This window comes from Pogoniulus pusillus, chromosome 25 (assembly GCF_015220805.1).
Source record: "Pogoniulus pusillus isolate bPogPus1 chromosome 25, bPogPus1.pri, whole genome shotgun sequence".
Taxonomy (NCBI): Eukaryota; Metazoa; Chordata; class Aves; order Piciformes; family Lybiidae; genus Pogoniulus; species Pogoniulus pusillus.
In genome coordinates this window covers 20,003,742-20,026,361 of record NC_087288.1, presented here as the reverse complement: position 1 = coordinate 20,026,361, position 22,620 = coordinate 20,003,742, and the positions used below count along the sequence as shown (strand labels likewise).

The 22,620-nt window shown below is 51.7% G+C and overlaps 1 protein-coding gene across 2 annotated transcripts in view; it reads right to left on the bottom strand.

Moving 5' to 3' along the window:
- The window catches only part of KLHDC3 (kelch domain containing 3), a 31,157-nt gene that overhangs the window by 5,565 nt on the left and 2,972 nt on the right, over positions 1-22,620 (bottom strand). The window contains exons 2-8 of one of the 2 annotated variants that reach the window (XM_064164668.1): positions 15,444-15,603; positions 12,416-12,592; positions 9,982-10,097; positions 7,065-7,136; positions 4,902-5,115; positions 4,069-4,155; positions 2,855-2,963 (exon numbers count right to left, since the gene is read on the bottom strand). In XM_064164668.1, coding sequence (XP_064020738.1) covers positions 2,855-2,963; positions 4,069-4,155; positions 4,902-5,115; positions 7,065-7,136; positions 9,982-10,097; positions 12,416-12,592; positions 15,444-15,597 — 929 coding nt within the window. In that variant the 5' untranslated portion in view covers positions 15,598-15,603. Of the gene's footprint in view, positions 1-2,854; positions 2,964-4,068; positions 4,156-4,901; positions 5,116-7,064; positions 7,137-9,981; positions 10,098-12,415; positions 12,593-15,443; positions 15,679-22,620 lie in introns of both variants that reach the window. The other variant, XM_064164667.1, reaches the window with a different exon arrangement.

Below are 22,620 nucleotides of genomic sequence, written 5' to 3'. Positions count from 1 at the left end.
TCACCAGACATGGAGACTCCACCACCTCTCTGGGTGGCCTGTTCCAGCGTTCTGTCACCAAAGAAGTTCTTCCTCATGTTCAGATGGAACTTCTTCTGTTCAAGTTTGTGCCTGTTACCCCTTGTCCTGTCACTGGGCAGCACTGAAAAAGAGCCTGGTCCCATCCTTGGCAGCACAGGAGGTTCTGCCTCAACACAAGGGGAACTTCTTTACTGTAAGGGTCTCAGAGCCCTGGCACAGGCTGCCCAGAGAGGTCGTGGGGTCTCCTTCTCTTTGAAGGAGACTTTGAAGGCCTGTCTGGATGTGTTCCTGTGTGACCTGTGTTAGATAGGATTGTCCTGCTCTGGCAGGGGGTTGGACTCTCTCTTTGGGTCCCTTCCAACCCCTAACATCCTGTGATCCTCCTGCACCCACCCTTTCAGTATTTCTCAGCATTGATGAGATGCCCTCAGTCTTGTCTCTCCCAGGCTAAAAAGATCTAACTCTCAGCAAATCCTCACAAAAAGATGTTCCAGTGCCCTCAGCTTCTTTGCAGCCCTTTTCTCTACCCTCTCCAGCAGCTCCCTGTCCTCCTTGAAGCGGGGAGCCCAGAACTGGACACGGTATTTCAGATGTGGCCTCTCTCGATGCTGCGAGGGAAGGCAAGACACAAAGGGATCTGCCTGCCCGCCCAGCCCCCAGCAAGGGGAGCCTGCTGGCTCCTCCTCCCCCTCCCTGGGCAGGGGAGCACAGGTCAGGAGGCAGAGCAGAGGGAGTTCTCCATTACAACGACTTCCTGGAAAACTCCTTATCTCTGCAGGCAGCTCCAGCGCACACCTGATAAGTGTTACAGGAAGCCGGCACAGGTCTCGCCTGCATCTCCCTGCTCCAGCCCAAGCAGGCTGCATTCTTGGCTGCCGGCAGCTCTTCCTATCCCAGTCTGGGGCTGGCTGGGGGTGAATCTGGATTAAGGAAGAAATGAAATCCTGCAGTTGTTAGGTGCAGAAGACGAGGCACTGCTGTGTTGCCTGGCAGAGGTGGACTAAACTGCCACAGGCTGGTGTGGAGTCTCTCCTGGTTTGCCAGCATTTCCTGGGAGCACCCAGTGGCTTAACACCAGAGTTCAGCTGCTGCTGGGACACAAACCCACACTGCAGCATCTCTGCATCCCAAGCTACCACTGGACCCTACTGAGCCTTCCACTGCACAAAGCTGCAACCAGTGTCTGTTGAGGAGCCCAAATCAGCGCAGCATCTCTGTATGCCTCACTTGTCCTAAGCACTCCCTCACACCTGCATGGATGTCCTGCTTAGAACTAAGGACACTCCCTTGGCACTTCTGGGGCCTGAAGGTTCTTCACTCCATCAAACACTGGTATGGTCGAGCCACAGAACCACAGAATGATTTGGGTTGAAAGGAGCCTTAAAAGGTATCTAATTCCAATCCCCTGCCATGGGCAGGGACACTTCCACTAGACCAGGCTGCTCGAGGCCCTGTCCAACCTGGCCTTGAACACCTCCAGGAAGGGCACATCTACAGCCCCCCTAGGCAACCTGCTCCTGTGTCTCACCACTCTCACTGGAAAAATTCTTCCTAATATCCAGCCTAAATCTCCCCTCTTCCAGCTTAGAGCCATTCCTCCTCATCCTAGCACCACAAGTGTTTGTCAAAAATCTCTTCCCAGCTTTCTTGTAGGCCTGCTTCAGGTACTGGAAGGCTGCTCTGAGGTCTCCCTGGATTCTTTTTCTCTCCAGGCTGAACAGCTCCAGTTCTCACAGCCTGTCCCCATAGAGCTCCAGCCCTCTGATCATCTTCACGGCCTCCTCTGGACCCACTTCAACAGTTCCATGTCCTTCTTGTGTTGGAGTCCCTAGAACCAGACACAGAATCTGTCCTGCCTTGTCCTGTTTTCAAAGTTATGCCCTGCAAGTGACAGCCTGGGACCTGGAGAATGCCCCAGAGTCTTCCAAAGCACATGGAGGGCTGAAAACATTTCAGATGTTTCTGCAAGGTTGATGCTGTCAAACAGGCCTGTGCTCCAGAGCTGCACTCTGTCATTCCAGACATCAGAGTGTGTCCTGCTGATGGGCTACTTCCTTTCTTTTAGCAGCTGTTAAGGCTCTTGGCCACATTCAGCTGCCCTGCTCCCTGGCAGTATCGCTTCCAGGGTTTGACAGCTAAATCCTTAACACCAGGTCCCTCCAGCGAATGGAAACAGAAGGGAGTGCTGCTGCCACCTGGTGTGTATGGGCTCTGCAAACGGTTCCCAGCCGAGCTGACAGCCCACTGCAGCTTGGCAGGCACCACACTCGCCAAAGAAAGAAGGGAACAAAACCTGATGGGAGGTGCAGGGCAGCATGTAGGGAAGGATCGGTCAGCCCGAGCTGTGGTACAGCAGAGCAGATTAGGAGGGCAAGATCCCCTCCCCATCACCCCTTTTGTGGCAAACTTGACCACTGCACAAGCCCTCTTGAACAGCACATTGCACACTTGTGCCTCTACTTGAGGGCCTGTCAGCAGCTGCTGTACAAGCTTGCATGACATCTGCAATCTCTTGTCCTTCTTCCAGAGGAGCCCTGGTCTGCATGGCTGCTTACACTTGTGAAGCAGGTCAGAGTGCCAGGCTGGAAGGGGCCCCACAGATCGTGCAGACCTACTTTCCTAGGCAACAGTATAGCTGAACCGAGAGGGCCCTGTTGAGTCTTTAATGTAGGGGAATCCACTGCTGCCCTTGGGAGAAACATCCCATGGGGAAACATCTTCTTCTGGAGTCTTCTAGATGGGACAGTGGCCTCTGACTGCAGCCTGGGGCAGAGCAGGGAGGGACACAATGCTGGAGGGAATGGTGAACCTTCTCACAGAGCCACCAACTCACCTGGTGCCTCCAAAGAGAATGATTTTGTCCCCCACTCTGCAGCAGCACTGCCGGCGTCGAGGACATGGGCCCTTCCCCTTGGGCTCAATCTTCCTCCAGGAAAGGGAAACTAGGAGATGCAAAAGAGTGCAGTAGGCTGTCACAAGAGCCTGCCCATGAGCCAGCTGAAGCAGGTTACGCATTTAAATGGTCAACAGCAAAACCGGAGGCCCCCAGAAGCCAACACCCACACTCCTTATTGACCTCTGCCCCAGTGCCACCCTGAAGCACTTCTATGAGGCTGTTGCTGAAGCATTACTTAGATGCCAGGCCCAGCCTTGGAGCTCTGCCTGCTGAGACACAGGTTGCAGGTCAAGGCCTTTTGCTTGCAAAGCCTGAGTGCCAGAACCCACGGGCTGCCACGGCAGAGGTCAGACGTCACAGGGAGGGGAGAGAGCAGAGCTCCAGGAGCAGGCAGGGGACCTCTTTTCCCCAGCAGCCTGCTGTGGGTCAGCTCCGGAAGGTGGCCCAGGGGCCAGCTCCATCTGCTGGCAGCAACTCTGAATGCAGAGGACTCTCGCAGACTGGAACTGAACCAGGAGGAGAAGACAGCAGCTTTGTCCTCGCTGCTCCACGGCAAGGATCCGGGGGGGGGACTGATGAGCCGTGCACAGCTCTGAAACCTTCAGAAGCTCCCACATCAGCTCAGAGATTAGCTCGGGAGCAGCAAACCGGTTGGTGTCAGGTAACTTTACTGTGCAAAGCAATTAATTAACAAGCAGCCTAATGAACTACAAAAAGTGCCCAAGGACCCCCAAACAGCTCACAACTGATTGCTATTCAGAGTGCCAGCTGAAGTGACCCCTTCTGCTGCACGGTGATCTATGCCAGGAACGTGTATGGTGATCCTGCAGCTTAAATCGAGTGGGGTCCCCAGCTCCCCTAACCCCCTTGCTTCCCTATCTCTTCTGCCACCACTTGTGTGTGTTAAAGAACAGCTTACTTTTGCTAACCACCCTTTGATGAGGTGTGTCTTTCAGCAACACTTCCTTTCCCACTTTCTGAGACTTGGAGATGGTCTGAGGAAGAAGAGGGGTCCCAAGCACAGCAGCAAGTTCGTGGCAATGCTTTTACAAGAACCATTTTCCCATCAGGCAGGCTCCCAGCCCTCGCAGAGCAGGCTTACCTCAAGGGCCTTCAGCACTGTCACCACCACAGGTTAAAAGCACACATACCTGGATTGAATTTCCAGAGGTCATGGAAGTGCCTGTTCAGACGTGCATTGTAGCCACCAAACACATAGAGCTCCCCATTGTAGCTGACTGTGGGCAGCAAACACAGACACATTCAGTGAGCCACCCGGGGGGGGACCTAACCCAAAGCAGCAAAGTGGTGCTCCTTATCAACCTTCACTTACATCACCCTCACATGCAGGGCTACAGGCAAGGCTTTTCACTGGGAAGCAGCTCCCCACAGAAGCCAGACTCTGGTCACAGAATCATGGAATGTCAGGGGCTGGAAAGGACCTCAAATGCTCATCCAGTCCAACCCCCTGCCAGAGCAGGATCACCCAGAGCAGATCGCACAGGAAAGCATCCAGGCAGGCTTTGCATATCTCCAGAGAGGGAGACTCCACAACCTCCCTGTGCAGCCTGTGCCAGGGCTCTGGCACCCTCACAAGGGAAAAAATCCTCCTCGTGTTTATATGAAACTTCCTATGCCTCCACTTCCACCCATTGCCCCTTGTGCTGTCACTGGGCATCACCCAGCAGAGCCTGGCTCCAGCCTCCTGGCATTCCCCTGCACATCTTTATAACCATTGCTGAGGTCACCTCTCAGTCTCCTCCTCTCCATGCAGCACAGCCCTAGCTCCCTCAGCCTCTCCTTGTAAGAGAGATGTTCCACTCCCTTAATCATCTTTGTGGCTCTGTCCTTCTTGAACAGGGGGGCCCAGAACTGGTCACCCATTACTAACCCACATCTCCACCCAGCTGATCAGACCCCCCTGGCCCAAGGAGGGCAGGAACTTCCTTCCCCCATCCTCCTCCCTCAGCAGGGCCCTACTCACATGCTGAGTGGCTCCGCCGGCCCTCAGGCAGCACTGGGGTTTGAGGGGAGTCCAACCAGGAGTTGGTTTCTGTATCAAACACCTTAATGCGGTTGCAGTAGATCTCATTGTTGGAGTGGAAGGGCCCAAAGCGATCAGCTCTGCCGCCAAAGACATACATCTTTGTGCCAATGATGGTAGCCGAGTGGAAGTCTCTCCAGCGAGCTGGCGTACCCTTCAAGGGGCAGGACAAAAGGCTGCAGATTAGCCAGGGAGATGACAGTTTGAGGTGGCTGCCCCTCCCTGGAGAACTCCCCCTCCTGCAGAGCCCAGCCACAGCAGGCAGAAGCTGCGAGAAGTGTGGGCAGACAGAGATGCACAGAGTTGGTTTGGGTTGGAAGGGATCTCACAGATCAACCTAGTTCCAACCCCTCTACTGCAGGCTGGGACACCTTCCACCAAGCCACGTTGCTCAGGGCTCTTCACACAGCCCTCACTCTCATTGCAGCAGTGATAAATGAATCATTAAAAATACTATTTTTAGATTCATTCTTCTGACCTGGTTCCTTTGTTCTAGCTGAAAACCAGTCAGGGAAAGAACCCAAACCACCACAGTTTCTTCTGATGAATAATATTCAATTTCTGTGCTAGTTTGAAGCAGGCTAGAATGTTTTGGTAAGAAAAAAGTAGATAATTGGCTGTGAAAGAAAAATAATGGTTATGGCTACTCCCCTCACAGTCCTGCTGAGATGTGTGGGAACAGGAAGGGTAAACATTAGATAACACTTTCACCATTTTGGTCTTCACTTTCTGGCTGGGCTCGGATGAAGCTGCAGCTCCCTAACCTCACTGCCACTCACCTTTGCTTCTTAACCTCTTGGCTGAACCTCTATTCTTTCTTAGGGCTGGGGTAAGGTTGAGAGGGGCAGGGGAAGGTGTGGGGGTGGTTGAGAGCCCCTCCTGGGGACTCAGGTTTCTGGGAGGGGAGTTGTGCTTCTGTATTACTTTTAACTTGTCTATAACTGTATATACTGTAACTATCTGCTTGTATATTGTGCTAGCTGAAAATAAATAGCTTCATTTATATTCCCAGAGTCCAGCTGAGTTACCTGGGGTACCTTCTAAAGTGTGGGGGGGTGGGTAACAGCCAAACCACCAAATTTCTTCCATGAAAACTCCAAGCTATCACATTCTCACAAAGTGTGTGTGGGGGGGAAAGAGCTTTGAAGCTGTACCCATAGCCAAATTGTAAAGATTTGTTTAGACTGTACCCCAAAATTAGCTGAATTTTAACACACAGTTATGTTACCAAGCCTAGTAGGATTAACAGACATTAGCCAATTAATGACTAATGGTCAGCAGTTACAAGTAAAGCAACTAAATTACCTCTGACAGTGCTGTGAAAGTCAGTGCCTGTGCAGGATTGGTGTATTACACTGCTGCCAGGCTGCAGTGGTTTAAGGCTCATCAGAGAATCCCAGTAAGAGAAGCCAGGAAAGTTCAGTGCAGAATGTAAATAAATTATAGCATTGGTTGCAAAAGCAAAAAGGAATAACAAAGTCTTTGCCACTCATTGGTTTGCTAAGAGGAGCAAAATGGCAACATATAAACAATTTGTCTCTCTTGGCTCTTGGGCTCTGTCGCTGCTCCTTCACCTCTCCGACTCCTCCGCACCATATACTGACCTCGGCTGACCAGATAAGAAGTGAGATCTCTGAGGGGAGAGAAGGTGGTGGTGTTGGCCCCTTCTGGGCTTTGTGCAAGGAGAGAGGATTGGATTTCTGTGTCACATCTGAATTGTTTAGAACTGTAACTCCATGGGAGTGTACTTTGTGTACATGCCTGCGAACTTAGCTTGCTGTAAAAGAGAGCTTCAGCTCACTTCCAAGCTATCTGAGCTGGCCTGGTAAATTTCATCTGGGGAGGTAGGGGAGTGTGATTTTTCCTAACCCCACCACACAGATTTCCAGACCTGAAACTGAGAAACCCATTCCTCTGCTTTGTGCTGCTGTTTGAAAGGTTCCTCTTACGCACAGAGCTGACAGAAGACAACAAAGTCAAAGCTGTCACCTCTGCAGTGACGCCGCGCTTTCAAACGCAGTGCAAAGAGACAGCACTGCCCACCCCAGGCAACAGCAGAGGTGAGGCCTCCTCCACAAACCAGAGCGAGAAGCAGGCACTGACCTTGGCAGAGATTAAGGTCCATGTCATGGTTGTGGTGTCCAGTTTGTGGATATCGTTTGAAAAGCAGTCGGCCTGGAAAACACAGCAGGGCACAGCCTGGTCACAAAGGGACTGAGCCTGGTGACATCTGGCCCCAAGGAGGATGCTGTCCTGCAGACCTGGAGCATCTCTTTGGAGTCAGTGCTTCTTAAGAGATGTGCTGCTTGCTCCAGAACGTCAAGGGAGGCAGCACACTTCTCACTTAACCACAGTGAGGAGAAGCCCATTGCAGCACAAGGTTTCACCTCAACACAAGGGGGAACTTCTTTACTGTAAGGGTCCCAGAGCCCTGGCACAGGCTGCCCAGAGAGGCTGTGGAGTCTCCTGCTCTGGAGCCTTTCAAGGCCTGTCTGGATGTGTTCCTGTGTGACCTGTGTTAGATAGGATTGTCCTGCTCTGGCAGGGGGCTTGGACTCGATGGTCTCCTTGGGTCCCTTCCAACCCCTACCATCCTGTGATGATCCTATGATCTCAAAGGTGGTTCTGTCTCTCCCTGCAGCTCTCCCATTTGTTTGGTGTTTAGCTCAGTTTGGGGCTATCCTGCACATGCCTCCAGAAGCCTGTCTCCACTTCATGCAGCAACAGAAGAAAGGGGCACTGAGGGGACAGAGTGGCTCTTCTAAGGCCATGGGATGAGAGGTAGTAGCTAAAAATTACTTCTAGGAAGCTAAACATCCAGAAGCAAAATACACCTGGGGCTCTGGTGACCCCCCAGAACTCATTTACAGCTGTCTGTCTGGAAGAACCTGCATTCACACAAGCAGCACAGAGTCCTGCTCCTCAGACAGTTGGCTGAATATGACCCAGCATGCACCCAGGTGGTCAAGGCAGCCACTGGCACCCTGACCTGTATCAGCCACAGCGTAATGATCAGGACCAGGGAACTGATTGTGCCCCTGTACTCAGCACTGCTCAGGCTGCACCTCGAGTCCTGGGTTCAGTTTTGGGAGTCTCACTACACAAAAGACACTGAGGTGCTGGAGTATGTCCAGGGAAGGAGAAAGCTGTTAAGGATCTGGAGAACAGGTCTGGTGAGGAGCAGCTGAGGGAACTGGGGTTGTGTCTGGAGCAGAGGAGGCTGAGAGGAGAACTCAATGCTCTCCAAGGCTTCCAGAAAGGAGGTTGGAATGAGGTGAGATTGTAGTGAGAGTGTTGGTCTGTTCTCCCAAGTAACAGGACAAGAGGAAATGGCCTCCAGTTTCACCAGGGGAGGGTTAGGTTAGAGATCAGAAGAAATTTCTTTGCTGAAAGGGTTCTCAATGACTGAAACAGGCTTCCCAGGTAGGTGGTTGAATCCCCATCAAAAAGGGAGAGATGTGGTGCTGAAGGAGATGGTTTAGCCCCAGACATGGTGCAGTTGGGGAACGGTTGGACTTGATGCTCCTAAAGGTCTTCTCCAAGCAAAACAATTCTATGATTCTACAAAATAGCAGTGAGACAGCAGCAGGCTTGTCTGGCTTGGTTAAAAACAAGCCACCTTAGCACTGCTCCTGCAAGCAACATCATGGATTTAGAGTGCTGCTGTCCTCAGAAGAGTGGGGAGGATCCAGAGACTGCTGTAACGGAGCCCCCCAGTTTTCTTCCAAATAAACAGATGTGACTGCACAGCTTCTCTGAAGCCTGGTGACAGTCTGACATAGTATTTATTCCCTGGTCTTAAGAAGTGGGTAAGGATTTGCTCAAAGGAGCATGAGGCACTCTGACAGCTAGTGCAGGATGGCCTTCAGCTGAAGGTATCGTTAATGGGAGGACAAGTGTTTGAAGAGGGGACGAGTATGAGGCGAGCAGGGAACATACACTGCCTTAGGACAGAACCTTACAGCAACGCTGCTGACATGGGAAAGTGATTTCTCTGGCTCCTTTCTCAGCTAAAATTGGTTGGACTTGATGATCTCAGAGGCCTTTTTCAATCTTAATGATTCCATAAATGACATGTAGACCTCTATATATTTTAGATGCTATGCATTTACCTACCTAAATTTGGCTGAGAAATGAAGCAGAAAAAAGCCCCAAACCAACCCAGTTGTATTTGTATTTTTACCTCTAGCTAAATGTTTTGGGAAATTAAAATTTAAAGAAGGCACCTTTGGTTTTTTTTCAGGCCTACTTTCCCAGCCTTCTTCTGCACAATCAGCATAACCTGGGTAATTCATCACAGACTCACACAATGGTAGGAGTTGGAAAGGACCTCTGGAGTCCAAGCCCTGCTCTGCCGAAGCAGGCTCACCCAAAAGGCTGCCCAGGATCACAATGCCTGGGTGGGTTTGGAATCTCTCCAGAGAAAGACACTCCACAGCTCCTTTGGGCAGCTTGCTCCAGGGCTCCAGCACCCTCACAGTGAAGAGTGTTCTCTTCTTGTTCTAGTGGAACTTACTGCATTCCACTTTGCTGCCCCTTGTCCTGGGGCTGGGCGCCACTGTAAAGCATCTGGGCCCATCCTCTTGCTCCTCACCCTTTAGCTATTGATCAGACATAATTGCTTTCATAGACTCATAGAATCAACCAGGTTGGAAGAGACCTCCAAGCCCAGCCCTAGCCAGTCAACCAGACCATGGCACTAAGTGCCTCATCCAAGCTTTGCTTGAACACCCCCAGGGATGGCGATTCCACCCCCTCCCTGGGCAGCCCATTCCAATGCCAATCACTCTCTCTGCCAACAGCTTCCTCCTAACATTCAGCCCGTACTTCTCCTGGCACAACTTGAGACTGTCCCCTTGTTCTGTTGCTGGTTGCCTGGGAGAAGAGCCCAACCCCACCTGGCTACAGCCTCCCTTCAGGTAGTTGTAGACAGCAATGAGGTTTCAACTATGGATACAAATATGCTCCTGTATTCTGCCTCTACCAATGTTCAGGGTAGGATCACCAAATAACTACTCACCAGCTGTTCATAGCCTCCAAAGATAAACATGGTCTTTGCCAGGACACAAGCTGAGTGCCCATCTCTTGCTCCTGGGACCATTCCAGACACTTTTGGCGTGAACCATTTGTGCGTGTCTGAAACAAAACCAGGAGGCAACAGTGAGAAAGTACAGTAGCTGCTGGGACAGCACAGCTCTTTGCTGCTGCTCTTCACCTCTAAGGCAGAAATCCTTCTCCTGGTCATGTGTAGCACCTGCTTCTCTGGAGGAGCTACAAGTTTCCTCAGGCAAGGCTACCTGGTGACAGAGGTCTCAGTTCCTGAGCAGAGCCTCTGACCCTGCCTGACCTGACAAACAGCTCATGTTTTAACTGCGAGTAGCAAAGCACTGCTTGAGCAATGTTATTTTTATCCAATCTCTCGCAAAGCCTCCTTGTGAGTCACTTAACTCTGCGTTTACAGCCTCAATTACAATGAGGCAGCAATGCCAGGTGGCTCAACTAAGCTCACGGTGTGGAGGTGCTGACTAAATGACTGGGGAAAAACAGCTCTCAACTGCAGGCAGAAATCACTGAAGCGGAAGCTCGGCGATGCCAGCAGAGCTGCTGCACACATCCCTGCCTCTGCAGCGCAGCTCTCCCTATCTCCTGATGCTGACTAACTGACTGGGGAAGAGCAGCTCTCAACTGCAGGCAAAAGTCACTTAACTAGAAGCTCAGCAATGTCAGTGGAGCTGCTGCACACATCCCTACCTCTGCAGTGCTTTCCCTGTCTTATGTGCTCCTCTTGTTACATTCTCATGCCCTCTTCCTTAGGAGCCTTCCTCACGCTCTACCCTTCATGGTTCTCTTTGCACTGCTCTCTGTGACCCTGCACCAGACAGGTTCAGCCCCTTAGCCTGCACACTCCAGGGGTTGGCTCGATTTAAGGGAGGACTTTAAACCCTGCCAGAACTATTATTCATGTCAGGGCCACACGTAACCAAGCCACTGACTTGCTGCCAAGCACAAACAAGCACCTGTCCCAAAAGCCCAGAGAGGCACAGATAAGCCTTGAGGCAGCAGGAGACATTACTCCCACCCTCCCTAACTGCTGTGAGCTGCCAAGAGCAGTGCTTATTTCAGAAAGTGGCAACACTGGAGCCAAAGCAAGATTCTTCATGAGGATAAACTTCTCTGAACTTGGCCTGTAGCCACAACTATCCAGCTAGGCTCCAGCTGGAAGCACACAAAGGGTCTTGCAAGGTCGACAGAATCCCTGGAGAGCCTCTAGTGAAAAAGCTGCAGTGGCTGTCCAGCTCCTTTCCTTCACAGGGGCTTCTTCCAAGCTCAGTCCCACAGTAGCAGCAAGAGCTCACCCAAACAACACACCAAGCTAGAGGTGGAAAAAGACCTTGACTCCCGATCTGATCAGCCCCCCAGGGGACAGAACTGCACTCAGCTAGGACTTTAATCCAACCTGATGTGATTCCCATGGTGGAACTTATATCACAGACGTGGGGCTGCAAGTGCCAGCTTCACTCTCCAGGATTGGCAGAGGACAAGGACAGCATGTACAGACAGCTGCAGAGGGTTCAGACCAGGACTGAACTCTGGCCTTCCCTTAATTGCCACTTCATGCTAAAGTACTGGAGTTGGCAGGGAGATCAGGCAGCTCCCACTGTGAGGCCTCTGCATAGGCAGAGGTTTACTGCTGGTTTCCCAGCTGCATGTGTCAAGGCAAGGAGGAAACCCTGTGCCCACAGAGCAGCTCCAAGCTGTGAGATGCTTCCTGGTGAAGACAGGAACCTATGATCAAACACCAGAGCAAGAAGTTTCCTTGTGAGACCAGCAAGCCAGTTACTGGTCAGTATTTGGACAGACTTGCCTTCAGAATCCCCAGATGTACTCCCCTACCTTCCTGACACTCCTGCCCACCCAGCTCCTGACGGTCTGTTCTTCTCTATGTAGAAGCCAACTGAAAGTCTGAAGGAGTTTCTTCCAGGGTTATCAAGCTTGATCCATGACTTTCCTCCCTTGGGCCTCCTATTCATGACTACTACTACTGTGTTTTACTCCTTGCTCTCCTCATGCTTTCTGAGAGAAGGACCATCCTCAAGAGGAACCACAATCCTCAAGGGCACCTTCTTGCTGCAACCTTCAGCCACCTCACACACAGAACACTTCAGCTGTAGTTACTACTAGTGAGAGCACACAAAGGTGACAGAAAAATTAAAACCAGTCTGACCACTAAACAAGCTCACTGATCTCTGTCCAAGTGCTTCTGCAGAGCCAAGCACGCAGACACACCATGGTGAAACAGCCAGCAACACCAGCTCCCCATTCACATCACCTGCTCCAGTCTAAGCCTGTAGAGTGGAGGACAGGACAGCAAGCTGGGGAGCAGTGTGGTGGGCCAGGCGAGTGGTGTCACCAAGAGAAGCTGGGAGAAGGAAGAGCGAGCAGCTGGGACTTACTGACATCGAAGGCGTAGAGCACGTTGCAGGCTCCCTCGGTGTCGTTGCGGCCGCCCCATATGTAGACAGTGTCGTCTATGAGCACTGCTGAGTGCCCATACCTCATGTAGGGCACCTCTCTCACCTGGTCTCGGCTGTTGGTCCACACTGGAGGCAGCTTGACCCAGCGCAGAGACACTGCAAGCACAAGTTTGAGCCCACATCAAACGCTCACAGGTCACACAACCCATCCTGCACAGTGCTTTCCCCCCACCCCACCAATGCCAACAAATAGAGCAGTCTCATAAGCAAGACAAAGCTGGATCTGACTCTGAGCAGTAGACACTTAGGGAATGCAGAAGCACAGTTTTCTAAGGGCCCTTCATCACAGAAAGCACTAAAGCACCAGAGGGCTCTGGACAGAATTCTTTCATCAATGAAGATCACAGCATCAGAATTGTTTCAGTTGGAAGAGACCTTTAATATCATTGAGTCCAACCTAAGACCACCTTGGACACTACACCATATCCCAAAGTGCCACATCCACACATTTCTTGAACACTTCCAGGGATGGTGACTCCACCACCTCCCTGGGCAGGGATAAAAATGTTATGAAGGCATGTCCATGCTGACCCATCCTAGGAGGTGAGTGAAGGTACAACACACAAAACAAACAGAGAAATGAAAAAGCAGAGTGGTGACAAGGAATGCAGGCACTACTTCAGGCTAGTGACATTTCTGAGAGACTCAAAGCTGGAAGAATCACAGAATGCCAGGTTAGAAAGGACTCCAAGGATCATTTGGTCCAACCTTTCTAGGTGATAGTGATAGCTGAAATGAGATGGCCTAGCACCCTGTCAAGGAGAGCCTTAAACCTGACCAATGTGAGGGAATCCACTGCTTCCCTTGGGAGCTGATTTCAGCAACATACACGGGCACATATCTGGAGGCATCACTGGCATTTGCAGTAGCGCAGTTTAAGTAAAGCTCTGCAGCAGAAATGGTGTTTAACTTTGGGTTTCTAAGCTTTAGATGAGCTGTTTGCCTCCTTTACCTCCATTCATAGCTGAGTCCTCCCTCCTAACTCCTGTATTACTAACAGGAGCTCCTTGTGAATAGAAGTTGCCCTTCCTGGCAGCCTGCAAGTCACATTCAGCAGTAGCCAGAACAGTCAACAAGTATTACAGGGTTTAATGACAGTGCAAGAGTCACAGCAACTATTACATGGCCATTGCATAACAGCACCCAAACATCCTCCCTCTGCAGCACACATAGCCTCCAGTTTTGTTTTCGACACAAAAGATAACACAAAACCAGAGAAGAAAACAGTCTGCATCTCTCCTGAAATCCTCACGTGGGGAGAGAGTCAGGCAACTTCAAAGATGAGCATCTAGCACAAGGGCAGAAAGGCTGCTGAAGCACAGCCAATGCTAAAGTCAAGCTAGATGAGTTGTTTCCTGCATAAACCAGTCCTTCTCTTTGGCAGACTGAAAGAGATCATTCAAAACACAGTATTCTGCCCTCAGCACTGGCACCTGGCACTGCTAACTGGCTTGGGAAGCCAGTGGTGGCTGCAGCATCGTGACGCTTCAGTACTTGGGAGCGGTGAGAAGGGAAGACAACCCAAGAGCATTCCCTTGGGCACAATAATTATGCCTCCACCATAAATGCAGTGCTCCAGTGGCACGTTTTACAAGCTGCAGCATTCAGCTGTCCTGAACATGAGAGCCCAGTCTCTCTAGGTAGAGATGAATGTCTCTGCTCACAAGCCCCTGAGCTACACCCCGCTCTACGCTGTGAGCAGGGCAGCCCTGTGTAACCAATGTCTTCAGGCACAGCTGCACAATTCAGCCTTCTCCAGTCAGAGTTAGAGGAGTGAATTCACTGCAGACAAACTAGCTTTATCTGTGTGCCATGGTGTGTTGCTGTCCAGCCTGCAAGACTGGTAATTTCTTCCCTGCTCGTGTCTCTATTCAGCTGGACCCACCCAAGCATCCATACAGTTTTTTGACCACCTGCCTGATGACAGGAAATGCTTCATGGAACCAGCTCTGTGGTCCACTTCATGGACCAGCTCTCTTCAGAGAGCACTGAATCAAGAAATACAACCTCTCCCAGCACAGCCTCCAGAGAGCTACTGCCTACCCCACACAAATGGTTCTAGCTCCAGATGCTTTTCTAAGCCACATTGTCAAAGATAGTGGCCATCAAAATGAGAAGGCCTCCATCCTTGCCACATGGCCCTTACTGACCTCCACTACGCTGGCAGCATTGTCAGCTTGTCCCCCAAGGGAGCAGCTCAGGAATCTAAACTTGGGCACTTAGTTAAGTGCACTGGCTCTCTATCCCACCTCTTCTACGACTACCTGAAAGGAGGCTGCAGTGAGGGGGGGGTTGGTCTCTTCTCCCTAGTATCAAGTGATAGAACGAGAGGAAATGGCCTGAAATTGCATCAGGGGAGGGTTAGGTTGGACATCATGAAAGATGTCTTCACTGCAAGAGTAGTCAGGCACTGGAACAGGCTGCCCAGGGATGTGAAGTCACTGTCCCTGGAGGCATTCAAGAAACATGTGGACATGGCACACGGGGACATGATTAGTGGCCAGGTGGCCTTGGGTTGATGGCTGGACTCAGTGATCTTAGAGGTCTTTTCCACCTGAAACAACTCTGTGATTCTATGAGTCCGTGCTAGGGGCAGCTGAGCATGGTCATGCTGCAAACCACAGGCAGTACCTGAGCCAGATAAACGTCACCTATTTGATCCTAGTTGGGCTAATCTTCGCCGAGAGCAAGGACACAACAAGCCATCGCCTGTGTGGTTACTTTGAGCGGGTCGTTATCCTAGCAGTCTGTGAACTACAGATCCTCTGTGCCCTGCCCCTGGCGCTGAAGACACACGGCTGCTGGAGGGAAGAAGGCCAGGCAGGTCCTTTTGGAAACCAAGAGGCAGACAGCAGGTTACAGAGCCTAACACACGAAGCACCAGCGGGCAAGAAGCGTGCAGCCGAGCCCAGCGAGCCGCACCTCGGTGCAGCGCAGAGACGCTTACCTGCGTTGAAAACGTGGACGTCGATCTGGCGCAGGGTCTCATAGTCCTCTCCGGAGCAGTAGCCACCAAAGGAATAGACCTTGTGCCCGACAGCCACGGCCGCGTGGTTCACCCTCCGTGGGCCACCTTCCAAGTGCACTGCCCACCGTAGCATTCCTCCCTGCAAGCCAGACAGCCTTAGGAGCCCCAGTGCCACAGCCGCATGCTTCCTGCGCCAGCACGATGCCACCTGGCTCTGCAACAGAGGGGCACTGCTAAAAGAAGCCAATCCACCTTGCAGGTCTTCTACCTTCTTTGAACGGCAGTTACAGAGGTCGTGCTGCTGTCATCCTCTCTCCTCTGCCTCCCAGCCAGAGAGAGTTTTACTCTTCCCTTGGAAAGGAGACGCAAGGTAGGCACCGTAACCTAAGCAAGGCTTGGAGGAGCAGGCAGAGAAGCCCTCAGATACAAAAAGCCCTCAAGGAGTCTGTACAGGTAGCCCAAGCTAAGCACCTTTGGTGAAGGCAACTGAGTGCTGTGTGCCCAGCTGTGACCTGGTCACATACACATCATGTTTGTGCCAGAACAATTTGTGCACATGAATGAGAAGCCTGTGAAGGTGAGAAGAACAGAGCCAGAGGGAAGTGAGGCACCATGAGAAACAGCAGAGGAAAATTATGGGGCCCCCAACACAAGAGAGACGTGGACCTGCTCGAGTGGGTCCACAGCAGGGCCACAAAAGTGATCAGAGGGCTGCAACACCTCTCCTGTGAAGACAGGCTGAGAGGACTGGGGCTGTTCAGCCTGGAGAAGAGGAGGCTTTGGGGAGACCTTATAGAGGCCTTCCAGTACCTGAAGGGAGCCTACTGGAAAGCTGGGGAGGGACTGTAGTGATAGGATGAGGGGCAAGGGTTTCAATCTGGAGCAGGGTAGATTCGGGTTGGACATTACAGTAGGAGAAAGCTCTTCACAATGAGAGCAGTGAACACTGGAACAGGTTACCCAGAGAAGTGTTTGAGGCCCTGGCCCTGAAGACATTCAAACTCAGACTTGCTGTGGCCCTGGGCAGCCTGATCCAGCTGGAGGTGTCCCTGCTGATCCAGCTGGAGGTGTCCCTGCTGACTGCAGGGGGGTGGATCTGTGGAAGTATTTCAGAAAGACACCAAACAAGGGAAGGCAAAACATCAGCCTCACATAAACCAATCACCTCCTCAGTACAGGGCTGGACTACCCCACCAGCATTTGGACTCCCTGATTTGAGCACTAGGGTCTAGGTCATCGAGAAACAAGAGAACAGAAACCTCCCAGGCTGCAGAGAAAGCTCTTTGCCAATCATCAGAACAAGGCCTCCTCCTGCAGCAAATCCAGGCATCAGGATGGAAATGCTGTCACAGCCTATCTCAGCTCCACTGAAAGGCTTCCCACTTCAGACACATGGCTTACAGGGGCTCCCCGAGAAGTCACCACAGCTGATTCTTACAGAGGTTCTCCTTTGGATCTAAGGATCTGGAACACAACCCTGCCTGGGCTGGAAGAGAGGAGATTTGGGCTGGATATTGGGAAGAATTTTTTTACAGTGGGGATCATGAGACACTGGATCAGGTTTGCTCAGGGAGGTTATAGATGTCCCCTCCCTGGAGGTGTTCAAGGTGAGGCTGGACAGCATCTTGAGCAGCTTGGTCTGCTGACCCTGGTTGGAACAAGATGATCTTTAAGGCCCCTTCCAACCCAAACCATTCTAGGAGGCTGTGGGTGCTTCTGAAAATGTAGGTCAGTTCAATACCTCACCAGGTTTCTCTCAGCTGAAAAGCAGCCACGAGAAGAGCTGCTGGTGCTTCAGAGAGCCTAAAGAAAACTCTCTTTTCATCGCTTGGTTACAGCTTCTTGGAAGGTTCAGTCAGTACACTCCCACCCCACACACTCAGCTGTAGCATTTGCAGAACACAAAGAAATCTGCAGAGGCCTTCAGCAAGGACCAGAATTCCTACATGCTTCCTCCTCTTCCTTTACAAAAAGCAAAGGCAGAGTTTTCACAGGGAGCACTTCTCACAAAAGCCACAGGATGGTAGGGGCTGGTGAGACCTTTGACACCATTTAGATGACACCATTTAGGTGACCCCCTTGCTACAGCAGGTTCACCTAGATCAGGTTGCACAGGAACATGTCCAGGTGGGTTTTGAGTCTCCAGAGAAGGAGACTCCACAACCTCTCTGGGCAGCCTGCTCCAGTACCCTCAAAGTAAGTAAGTTTTTCCTCATGTTTAGGTGGAACCTCCTGTGACCTAGTTTGTGGCCATTGACTCTTGTCTTATCACTGTGCTCCACTGAAGAGAGTCCAGTCTCATAGTCTTGACCCTTGCTCTTTAGATATAGATAAGTAGAGATTAGATTCCTTCTCAGTCTGTTTTCCTCCAGGATAAACAGACCCAGACCTGTCAACCCCCACCTCACAAGACACATCTCCAATCACCCCAGCATTTTTGTGGCCTTCTGTGGGACTCTCTCCAGTAGTTGCCAGGCTCTTGGACAGAGCAGTCCACCGTTGGATCCGGTACTGCCTATGTGGCCTCACCAGAGAAGAGCAGAGCGGGTGGAGAATATCCCTTGACCTACTGGCCTCAATCTTCTTGATGCACCCCAGAATACCATCAGCCTTATTGGCCCCTAGGGCACATTGCTGGCTCATGATGAACTTGTCCACCAGCACTCCCAGGTCCTGCTCTGCAGAACAGGTTTGAAAGTTTCTTTAAACTTGTGGTTAAAGTTTCCAAAGCAGATGGAGAGCAGTAAGAAGAGGCAGCTGTTCTGCTCCAAGGGGTCTCCCTCCATCTCCTCAGTCAAGCAAAACCACTACTTGCAACCAGGCACCTATCACCATCAGCCTGACCATCACAGTATCTGGCTCATCTGCACTCTCATCCCCACCTGGGGAAGGAGTCAGAGATACGACTCAGCAGAGATGCCTTAGGCTTCCAGCCCAGCCACGCATACTACAAACAGTTCAAACTGTGCCAGGGGAGGCTTAGGTTGGTCATGAGGAAAAGTATCTTTGCTGCAAGAGTGGTCAGGCATAGGAACAGGCTGCCCAGGGTGGTGGTGGAGCCACCATCCATGGAGGTGTTCAAGAAACATGTGGACATGGTTTAATGGCTGTGGCAGTCTTAGCTTGATGGCTGGACTCAATGACCTTGGAGGTCTTCTCAAACCAAACCAACTCTCTGAATCTATGAGAGGCACCCAGGAGCCAGCCACCTCATTCCAGAGCTACTCATCTCAGAAAAGTAGAAGTGATTTCCCTTTAGAGTAACTCCTTTTCCAAGTTGTCTCCCAAATAGCAATGGGCAGCCAGAGCATGCTCTGTGCCCAGAAGTCACAGCAACAGGACAGGCAATGTCTGAACAGAGAGCATCCTGCAGTCTTGCTTGCATCAGATGGGCACAGACCATGGAGACCCACCCAAAAAGCCACTTCTTGCAGCAATCAATATCACCTTGATTGCCACTAACTGCCCACAAAGTCACATCAAGCTTTACTCAGACAATGGTAGGAGCTGGAAGAGAACTCTGCAGATCAAGTCCAACCCCTCTGCAAAGGCAGGCTCACGTCAAAGTGACAAAGGAAAACCTCCAGGTGGGCTTTGAATACCTCCAGAGACGGAGACTGCCACCTCAGTGCTCCACCACCCCTAAAGACATTTCTCATGTTTAGATGGAACTTCCTCTGTTCAGGTTTGTGCCCATTACCTCTTGTCCTGTCACTGGGCACCACTGATAAAAGCCTGGGCCCACCCTGCCAACAGCCACCCCTTCAGTATTTCTAAGCCTTGATGAGATCCCCTCTCAGTCTTCTCTTTTCCAGACTGAAAAGATCAAATTCTCTTTCCTCACAAGAGAGATGTTCTAGAGCCCTCAGCAGCTTTGTCATCCTTTTCTGTACCCTCTCCAGCAGCTCCCTGCCATTCTTGAACTGGGGAGCCCAGAACTGGACATGCCATTCAAGACGTAGTCCCACCAGAGCAGAACAGAAGGGGTGGAAAACCTCCCTCAATGTGCTTGCCACACTCTTCTCCAGCAAAGCTGCTCCAGAAGGACCCACAAGTACCCCTTCTCCTCCAGGCCACGCTTCACTGTGTCTGGGACCACCACAAATTCAGATCAAGCAGGTTTGGGGTTTACTTTAAGGCAGGCAGCAGCTCTTGTGTAAGTTCTCTGCAAAGCCAGAGCAGAGAGGAGTTTCCATGGAGACCACCCAAGTCACCTTTCAAGCTATTCTGAATTGTTTCTAAATCTGTTTGCTGCCTCAGCCATGAGTTTTCACTTCAAGACCTAACCACTTCCCTCTAAACTGCTTCTTGATGTAGGAGACACCTCGAGGCCTTAACTGGCCTTTACCGTCAGCATCTTCAGCACCCTCCAGCCCGGGTCCAGTCCTGAACAGTTAAGAGGCTGAATCTTGTTTCTGAGTTCTCCACTTGGTTCTTCCTGCAGTAGTAGAGCACAGCAGCCTGGTCCTTTCACTCCAACAGCAGCCAGCTGTGCTACCTGCACACTCTCACCGTTAAGGCCAGTTACAGGAACGCAAGAATCACAGGCTCACAGCTCACAGGATGGTAGGGGTTGGAAGGGACCCAAGGAGATCATCCAATCCAACCCTCTGCCAGAGCAGGACAATCCTATCTTACACAGGTCACACAGGAACACATCCAGACAGGCCTGGAAAGGCTCCACACAAGGAGACTCCACAACCTCTCTGGGCAGCCTGTGCCAGGGCTCTGGGACCCTTACAGTAAAGAAGTTCCCCCTTGTGTTGAGGCAGAACCTCCTGTGCTGCAGCTTACACCCATTGCTGCTTGTCCTGTCCCAGGGAGCAGTGAGCAGAGCCTGTCCCCCCCCTCCTGGCAGCCTTCAGATACTTAGGAACATTGATCCAATCCCCTCTGAGTCTTCTCTTCTCCAGACTGAGCAGCCCCAGGACCCTCAGCCTCTCCTCATCAGCCATGCCCTCCTGTCCCCTCATCATCCTCCTAGCCCTCTGCTGGACCCTCTCCAGCAGATCCCTGTCCCTCTGAAACTGGGGAGCCCAAAACTGAACACAGTATTCAAGATGAGGTCTCAGCAGGGCAGAGCAGAGGGGGAGCAGAACCTCCCTTGCTCTGCTGGACACACTCCTGCTAATACACCCCAGGATGCCATTGGCCTTCTTGGCCACAAGGGCACATTGCTGTGCCATGGGGAACTGTCAGCCACCAGCACCCCCAGGTCCCTCTCCTTGGGGCTGCTCTCCAGCAGTCACCTCCCAGCCTGGACTGCTGCAGTTTGTTATTCCTCCCCAGGTGCAGGACTCTGCTCTTGTCCTTGCTGAACCTCATCTGGTTCCCCTGTGCCCATCTCTGTCTGCCCAGGGCTCTCTGGGTGGCAGCAGAGCCTGCAGCTGTCTCAGCCAAGCCTCCCAGCTTGGTGTCAGCAACACAGAATCACAGAACAGTAGGGGTTGGGAGGGACCAAGTCTGACCCCCCTGCCGCCGCAGGATCACCTAGGGCAGGTCACACAGGAATGTGTCCAGACAGGTCTTGAAAGTCTCCAGAGGCACTGCACAACCTCTCTGGACAGCCTGCTCCACCGTCTGTCATCCTCAACAGTAAAGAAGCTTTCCCTTATGTTGAGGTGGACCTTCCTGCGTTGCAGTTCCATTGCCCCTTGTCCTATCACAGGGCACCACTGAAAAGAGCCTGGCCCCTTCTTCCTGACAGCCACTCTGCAGATATTTGCAAACATGAGTAAGATCTCCTCTCAGCCTTCTCTTCTGCAGGCCAAGCAGCCTGGGCTGAAGGCAAGGACACCCTAAGAAGCTGATCTAGTCAACCCAGAGGCAGTGGCTGGAGGCCCAGCTGGCTGTGCTGTAGGAAAGGATGATGCTGATGATGTAGCAACGTGCTTCCTGACCATTACAGTTTCTGGGAAGGGTTTTGTCAGGGATCAGTCCTTCCCAGGAGCCAGGCAGATGTAGAATGGCCCTGGGGTGGTGGTTAGGGCTGCAGCTAGCTGCATGTGGCCTTGGCTCAGGATGGAGATATGCCCACAGAGCAAACATACAGCACAGCCAGCACAGCTTCTTGCTGCCACTCAGACCCAGAGCTTAGGTCATGGAACTGTTTTGGTTGGCCTCTAAGATCACCAAGTCCAACAGTCAATTTAAGACCACCACAGTCACTAAACCATGTCCCAAAGTGCCCAACACATCCACGTTTCTTGAACACCTCCAGGGACAGTGACTCCACCACCTCCCTGAGCACGCAGAACCACTGGTAGGCTTTGTGCAAAGAAAGCAACGAGAAGTGTGAAGCAATCCTCACAGGATCACACCTTACAAGGCAAAGGGAGACACAGGCTTTAGCAAGCTGCCAGTGTTTTCCAAACACAAGTGCTCCTCTCCACACTGTAAGAAAAACATCCAGCCAGATTCCATCTTTCTCTTCCACCGCTGGCCACATCATATCCCAAGCCTGTCACAACCTCTTCCTGCCTTCACCAAGGGCTTGGTCTCCTTTTCAGCCATGCACAGATCCACCTCCCCCTTCTCTGTGGCAGTGCCAGAGCCCTGCCTCCTGAGGACCCCTCTGCTCCTCTCCATGGTTTTTGCACCCACAGCTCCAGCCTCTCTCCTCTCTTGCCTTTTTAAAACCCCTTCCATTAAAGCAGTCTTCTGCCCCAAAGCCACTTTCCTCTTGCAGTTGCTCTTTGCACTAGCTACAAATATGAATGAAATGCACTTCTGAGAGCTATTTCCTGTCTTAAGGCCCTGCTTGCTGTTGTGGCACATGTGTCAGCACCTAACTTCACCTCTCCAAAAGCTGCACAAGAAGAATACAATGGTCTGGATGGTTTGGGTTGGAAGGCACCTTAAAGGCCCTCTAGTTCCAACCCCCCTGCAATGGGGAGCACTAATTGGGTTGCTCAAGGCCCTGTCCAACCTGGCCTTGAACACCTCCAGAGAGGAGGCATCAACAACCCCCCTGGGCAACCTGTTCCTGCATCTCATCACTCTTATTGTAAAACCTTTTTCCTAACATCCAGTCTAACAGATCTTCTAATCCTGCTTTGTGCTCACACAGGTGCCAACCATGCAATCTTCACCACCTCTCACTGCCCTGGTCTGCCATCATCTAGCAGAGCTGCAGTCAAGCACAGGCAACATCTGG